At 37.4% G+C, this 7,573-nt stretch overlaps 1 protein-coding gene across 1 annotated transcript in view; it reads right to left on the reverse strand.

Annotated features, from left to right (window-relative positions):
* Positions 1-7,106, reverse strand: part of UBXN2B (UBX domain protein 2B) — a 44,557-nt gene extending 37,451 nt beyond the window's left edge. Inside the window, exon 1 of the mRNA XM_012661396.1 lies at positions 6,999-7,106. Coding sequence (XP_012516850.1) covers positions 6,999-7,082 — 84 coding nt within the window. The 5' untranslated portion in view covers positions 7,083-7,106. The remainder of the gene's footprint in view (positions 1-6,998) is intronic.
* Between the last annotated feature and the right edge of the window lie 467 nt (positions 7,107-7,573).

A 7,573-nucleotide genomic window follows, 5' to 3' on the forward strand; every position in this document is an offset into this window, starting at 1 on the left:
CCCAGGAGTTTGAGGTTGCTGTGAGCTAGGATGACGCCACGGCACTCTAGCCCGGGCAACAGAGTGAGACTCTGTCTCAAAAAAAAAAAATACCAATCCTACTTAAAATATTCCAAAAAATCAAGGAGGAGGCAATACTCCCAAACTTATTCTATGAGGCTTGTTTCATCTTGATATCAAAACCAAAGAAACAACAAAAAAAGAAACTATAGGCCAGTATCTCTGATGAACATAGAGGCAAAAATCCTCAAAATAGTAGCAAACTGAATTGAACAACACATTAAAAAGAGTACTCATCATGATCAAGTGGGATTCATCCCAGGTGTGCAAGACGGTTCAACACATGCAAATCAATCAATGTGATACATCATATTAACAGAATGAAGGACAAAAACCATATGATCATTTCAATCAATGCTGAAAAAGCATTTGAAAAAATTCAATATCCCTTCATGATAAAAGCTCTCAAAAAACTGGGTACAGAAGGAACTTATCTCAACAGGATAAAAACCATATATGACAGACTCACATCTAGTGTGATACTGAATGGGGAAAACCAAAAGCCTTTCCTTTAAGATCCGGAATAAGACAAGGATCTCCATTCTCACCACTGTTTGGCAACATAGTACTGGAAGTTCTAGCTAGAGCAATCAGACAAGAGAAAGAAAGAAAGGGCATTCAAATTAGAAAGAAAGAAGTCAAATTATCCTTGTTGCCAGATGATATGATCTTTTATTTATAGAAATCTAAAGACTCCACCCAAAAACTATTAGAACTAATAAATTCAGTAAAATTGCAGGACAAAAAACCAACATACAAATATCAGTAGCATTTCTGTATGTCAACAGCAAACAATCTGAAAAAGAAATCAAGAAAGTAATCCCATTTATAATAGCTAAAAAAAAAAACAAACCTAGGAATAAACTTATCCAAATGAAAGATCTCTGTAATGAAAACTATAAAACACTGATGAAAGAAACTGAAGAGGATACCCCCAAAAGGGAAAGATACGCCATGCTCATGGATTGGCAGAATCGATATTGTTAAAATGTCCATACTACCCAAAGCAATCTACAGATTCAATGCAATCACCATCAAAATACCAATGACATTCTTCACAGAAATAGAAAAAAAAAATCCTAAAATTTAAATGGAACCATAAAAGACCCAGAATAGCCAGTCATCCTGAGCAAAAGAATAAAACTAGAGAAATTACATTACTTGATTTCAAATTATACCACAGATCTGAAGTAACCAAAACAACATGGTACTGACATAAAAACAGACACACAGACCAATGGAACAAAATAGAGAATCCAGAAGTAAATCCACATACCTATAGTGAACTTATCTTTGACAAAGATGCCAAGAATATACAATGAGGAAAAGAAGTCTCTTCAATAAATGGTTCTGAGAAAACTGAATATCCATATATAGAAGAATGAAATTAGACCCTTATTTCTTGCCATATACAAAAATAAAATCAAAATGGAATAAAGACTTAAATCTAAGACTTGAAACTATGAAACTACTAAAAAAAAACACTGGAGAAATGCTTCAGGATATTGGTCTGGGCAAGGACCTTTTAGTAATAACCCCAAAGCATCGAAAACCAAAGTAAAATTGGACAAATGAGATCACATCAAGCTAAAAAGCTTCTGCACAACAAAGGAAATAACCAACAAAGTGAAGAGACAACCCACAGAATGGGAGAAAACTACCCATCTGACAAGGGATTAATAACCAGAATACATAATGAGCTCCAACAACTCAACAGGAAAAAAATCAAATATTCTGATTTAAAAATAGGCAAAGGATCTGAATAGACATTTCTCAATAAAAGACAAATGGCCAACAGATATATGAAAAAATGCTCAACATCATTAGTGATCAGAGAAATGCGAATCAAAACTAGAATGAGATAACATAATCCCCAGTAAAAATGGCTTTTATCAAAAAGACAGGCAATAATGAACGCTGGCAAGAATGTAGAGAAAGGGGAACCATTGTACACTGTTGGTGGGAATGTATATAAATTAGCGCAACCACTATGGAGAACAGTATGGAGGTTTCTCGGAAACTGAAAATAGAACTACCATATGATTCAGCAATCCTACTGCTCGGTATATATCCAAAGGAGCAAAAATCAGTATATGGAAGATACCTGCACTCTCATGTTTACTGCAGCACTATTTACAATAGCCGAGATTTGAAATCAACCTAAGTGTCCATCAACAGATGAATGGATAAAGAAAGTGTGGTACATACAATATATACAGTGGAATATTATATAGCCACAAAAAGAATGAAATGCTGCCATTTGCAACAACATTGAGGGAACTGCAGAACATCATGTAAAGTGAAATAAGGCAAGCACAGAAAGACAAATCTCGCTTTTTATCACTCACATGTGGGAGCTAAATGCTGTAAACAATTGATCTCATGGAGACAGAGAGTAGAATGACGGTTATCAGAGGCTGGCAAAGTTGGGGAGGAGGTGAAGAGGGGATAAAGTGGGGATGGTTAATTGATGCAAAAACATAGTTAGACTTAATGAACAGTATTTGATAGCAAAACAAAGTGACTATAATCAACAAGTTAGAGTATACTTTAAAATAACTAAAAGAGTGAAATTGGAATGTTCTTAACACAAAGAAATGATAAATGTCTGAGGTGACTGACACCCCAATTACCCTAATTTGATTAATTCGCATTGTATGCCTGTATCAAAACATCACATATACCCTATAAAGACATACTTCTATTATGCACCAATAATAATTAAAAAGAAAATAAACTGAAAACTGCAAAAAAAAGAGATTAAATAATGTACATAAAGCACAATGCACGTGTTCTACCACTAGACGATCCTATTAAACGTTTAGCAATGATTGTATCAGTGTTTCATTTTCCCAAGATTTCTTTTCTTCTTTCAGTGCTATCTATGTATCTCTATACAGTCCTTTATTACCCCATCTCAAGCAAACCTAACCAAACCAAAGTCAGAGTCAGCAGAAGAGGGAGAGATTGGGGAGAGAGAAGGGAGAGACATTCTGACTTTTGGTCCAGAGTTTTCATAAATTTTACTTCCCTAAAACCTCTTCAAAATAGCATTCTTTTATGGATTTCCTTCTGAGCCAATTATATTATTTCAGCTCTATGAATTACTTTTACACTATTCCTAGTCTCATCAATGAAAACGTTATCTGTATTTCAAAGAGCCATGTCAGTCAACCTTTACAAAACTGTTTCTAATTTTCCTAATTAAATAGCTTTCTTTTCTAAATATTCATAGCACATGCTATCCCTCAATGACATTTATATTAAGCATTATATTGTTATTACCTGTGTACTTTTTTGCTATTTTATCCCCCAAACTACTTTTTAAGTTTCCCAAATTGTCTGTAATATAGTACTTAATAGGCAACAGATTCATGTTGAATTACAAACTATAATACATGAACCATAAACAAATAGATTTTTAAATTGAGATTATGTTTGCTATACAGTTTTGTACCTTGTTTTTTAAGAAGATTTGAATAAATGCTTCCAATTTTCTTCTGTAAAATAAATAAATAAAGCAAATGCCTTTTCCATGGTGGAACTCATGCTAACAAAACAATAATACGGGGGAAATTAGAGTAGGGAGTTAGCTGGCAGAGAGATGCTAGTTATTAACAGTACATCATTAGCTTAGAAGAAATGAGTGATGTTTAGATGCCATGTGGCATCATATAATATAGGCATATTAATGAATATTATAAAGAAATTTAATTTATATTGTTTAACATAACAGATGATGCCACACCAAAAGAGGAAATAATTTAAATTGATAAAAATTAATTGAAGTACTGGTCAAAAGTAACAGAATAGCAACAAAATCTCAAAATGTATTTAAGATATTTCAATAACACAGAGAGAATAAAGTATGGTAAGTACAGTATTGATAATCTCCTCTAGAATTTTTAATGTGAAAAACTTGAAAAGAAATTTGAAAGCAAAGTGAGAAAATCAAGTATATAGCAAAAGATCAAAAGTACTGGAATTCTCAGCCTTAGAGTGACAAATTCTAGAAGTCATAATAAAGGTTTATTATAGAGAATAGCAACATGGGCACCACCTGTGAATCTGTAAGAAATGCATATGCTCAAAGCCCTTTAGATCTAATGAGTTAATTAGACTCTGGGGTGAGACCCAGCAATCTGTGCTTTAACAAGTCTTCCAGGTGATTTTGATGCACACTAAAGATGAGAACCAATGATACGGAATACTGATATTCAACAGGATTAGGATACCATGGCAACACAGTATCAGACATTCTTATTCTTTTCTCACTTACAGTACCCACTATCAAGCCCACTCCTAACCCCTAATAAGTACTGAAGTTATCCCTCCACCCTCCCCCCATTCCAACCTATATGGAAACAGAATTAAGAACAGAAATCTTTTTTTTTTTTTGACATTCTGGAAGAAAACTGGGACAGAGTATACAATTAAATACCCTAACCAACTGTTAAAACCCACGTATGTGGGTGCGCTGAGGGATACTAGGAGACAAAAGTCTTTTGACAATTCAGAAATGCTACTGAACACCAAGGAGGTTTTCAGGCTTCGTCTTGTCACTAACAACCTTACTCTTAACTTTTCCACTGGCCATTTCCCAATTTGGGGAGATGAAGGGAGCCAAGAACATTTCTTGGTTTGATATTCAAATGAGATTCCCAAGTTTGCAGTTTGCAAACTTGAGGCTCCCAGTGCTGAGAGGCCTTTTGGGAAACAACTACATAGCTTTCCTCTGGTTGGACCTGGAACACTTCCTCTTGATTCAGATGCCAACAAACTCCACACCACATGCAGCTAAGATATACTTATTTAGGGGTACTTTTCTTTGTTCCGATTAGTAGTACATCGCCCTTTTCCTCACCATGAAAGATTCTTAGAGCAAGCTCTTGGGGAAGTAAGTATCTACTGAAAACTGCACTGAGTAACTCATAAGCATGTCTAGATTAAACAACAAGATAATTTATAAACAATATCCAAGAAACCATTTGAGGAGAACATCATTATCAATTCTTTAAACCTTTGATACATACTTTATTTCTTGATATGTCATCACTTTGGTTGTTTTCAAGTTTCTTTGCAAGTTCTTCACATTCATATTAAATTCTAAAGGAAAGATTACCAATACTTAAATACTGGATTTGATACACCAAATCACACTCATAAAGAAATCAGATATCTTCCTACTGACCTTCCTAGAAGTACATGGATAAAAAAAATCCCTATCTTCTAATTAATAATGGAAACTAAGGCATTCTCAATTAGCAACACCTACCTGTGTATCTCTAACTATTAATCATACATAGATCCATTGGATTAAGTCTGTAAACAATTTGCCAGTATCAAGTGATCATTAACCAAGCTGTCCTCACTTTTCGCATGAGAAGAAGAAATGGATTTAAATTAGGGAAAGGATATTAAGTTATACAGTCTGTATTAACTTTAATGGCATCAGAATGGACTAACCAGTGAAAGTTACAGCATCTCTCTCCTTTGAGAGAAAAGAAACCAAATATTTGCCAAGTGAATATTGAGCCAGGATACTATGGAAATTGGGTATAGGCCCTTTACAGACATTATTTAATCCTTACACTGCTACCACTATCACCCTCAGTTTGCAAATAAAGATGCTGAGGTTGGAAAAGGCTAAGATATTTCTAAGTTCACACAACTAATAATGGCAGGACCAAGAAGCAAACCAAAGTTGTTCTGACCACTAAATCCATTTTTCCCCAACACCCCTTGCTGCTTCTTAGTAATGTTGGTCCGTCCACAATAGAAAAGATGAGGTAGATAATAGCTTCCTATTCCTTGATTCTGTTTACTACTACTGAATCGACTACGGGCACTGGAACTATTCTACATTGATCTCACTGCCTAATCTTACACTGATCTCTCCATTCTCCAAATTCTTCATTTTATGCATTGCCTTATTTTGGCACTCAATCGTACCCCATCTTAAAAAGTTATGCTAAATGTATTCATATCCTCTATCTCAAAACAAAAACCAAAACAAACAAAAAACTCTGCAGGTTTCCAAAAGGTAGAAAGGTTTTTACACTTCCATATCCTTCATCAGTGTCCAGTACCAACTGTGGATTTGATGTGCTATTTATCTCTGCATTCCCCAAGGCTTAACGGTATGTTATACGGCAGTCAATACATGTTTGGTCAATACATGTTTGTTCAAGTAAGTAGAATGAAGGTGTGGCCATAAAGTAATACAGAACTGTTCTACCAAGGTTTATGGATTCAGTCTCATTCATTTTTAACTATAGCTCCTTACAGATGTTTACGTGTTGAATTTTATCAATGATCTTACAGGTGATAGAAAAAGCCTAAAATGAGCAAAGTGGTGTTAGCATCTAATAAAAGAGGATTTAGCACACTCGTATTTAACTAACAAATGTCAATGTCCTATAACGTTACAAAGTCTTATTTACCCGTTTCTTACGTGCAATATTGTATCGCTTTAGTTCACCTCTTTAAAAGAGAAAAGCTACTTGATAAAAAGTATGTTTTTGTATTTAAGTAACCAAGTCAGCATTCAAGACAAAAGAACTAGCACACGTGACACTACTTTTTAAGTGATTGCCTATTTTACTGTGGCCACAGCAAAGCTTTCTTCTGTAGTCTCATGAAGGAAGCACTAACGAGTGAACCCAACTGACCCCGCAAAATGCCATTCTAAATGAACAGTTGGTTTTTACAGCCCACATGGGGTGGAGGAAAAACGAGGCACCGACGCTAGACACTCGGGCACTTGTTTCCACGACCACCACCGCGTGATGCGCCCACCCGGGACATCCGCGGCGCCGCGGTCACAATTCCGCCCCCAGATAGGGTCCAGGAAAGGCTTAGCCGAGGCCAGAGGCGGCCTCGGACTCGCGCCCGAGAGCGCTCATGGTCGCGCTCCCTCCCTCGGCTACTGGCCGCACCTGCAAATCCCGCGCACTCGGGGGCCGCGGCACGGAAGACCTCCTCTCCTGCTCGCCGGGCTCGGCGCCGCCGCCCTCCGCCATCTTCCGCCGGCTAGCGGCGCCCGCCCAGGATCCGCTTCCCGCAACTTCCGGGTCGGTTGCCCGGCAACCGCGGGAAGGGCGGAGCTGCGCGAGGTGCATGCGCGTTCCCGCTCCCAGAGCCCGCGGTGTCTCCCCGCCCCAATTTCCGGCCCCGATTCGTCTGTCCGGTTTCCGTTTTTTTCCTTAAAGGAAGTTGGCCCGGAGAATTTCTCTGCAGGGCAATCTCCTTCCGCTTGTTTGACGGCGCTGTAGGCGGCTGTAGAGGGCAGCGTTGACTTGCAGGTTCATTTAACCAACAATGAAAACGTCCTCTGGATGTTTTGTATGATGAAAATTTCAACCTCCCTTTCTAGCCTTGGTCAGATTCTCTCATCTTTCCTGTCAAGGACTGGATGGTACATACCCCCCACAACATGAATTGGTATTGAGGGTGAAAAACAAGATAAACGCTCTATGCAGGCAGAAATGGAGACAGTTAAGCCCTTTACCTT

Source organism: Propithecus coquereli, unplaced genomic scaffold (assembly GCF_000956105.1).
Source record: "Propithecus coquereli isolate 6110/MARCELLA unplaced genomic scaffold, Pcoq_1.0 Scaffold71, whole genome shotgun sequence".
Lineage (NCBI taxonomy): Eukaryota > Metazoa > Chordata > Mammalia > Primates > Indriidae > Propithecus > Propithecus coquereli.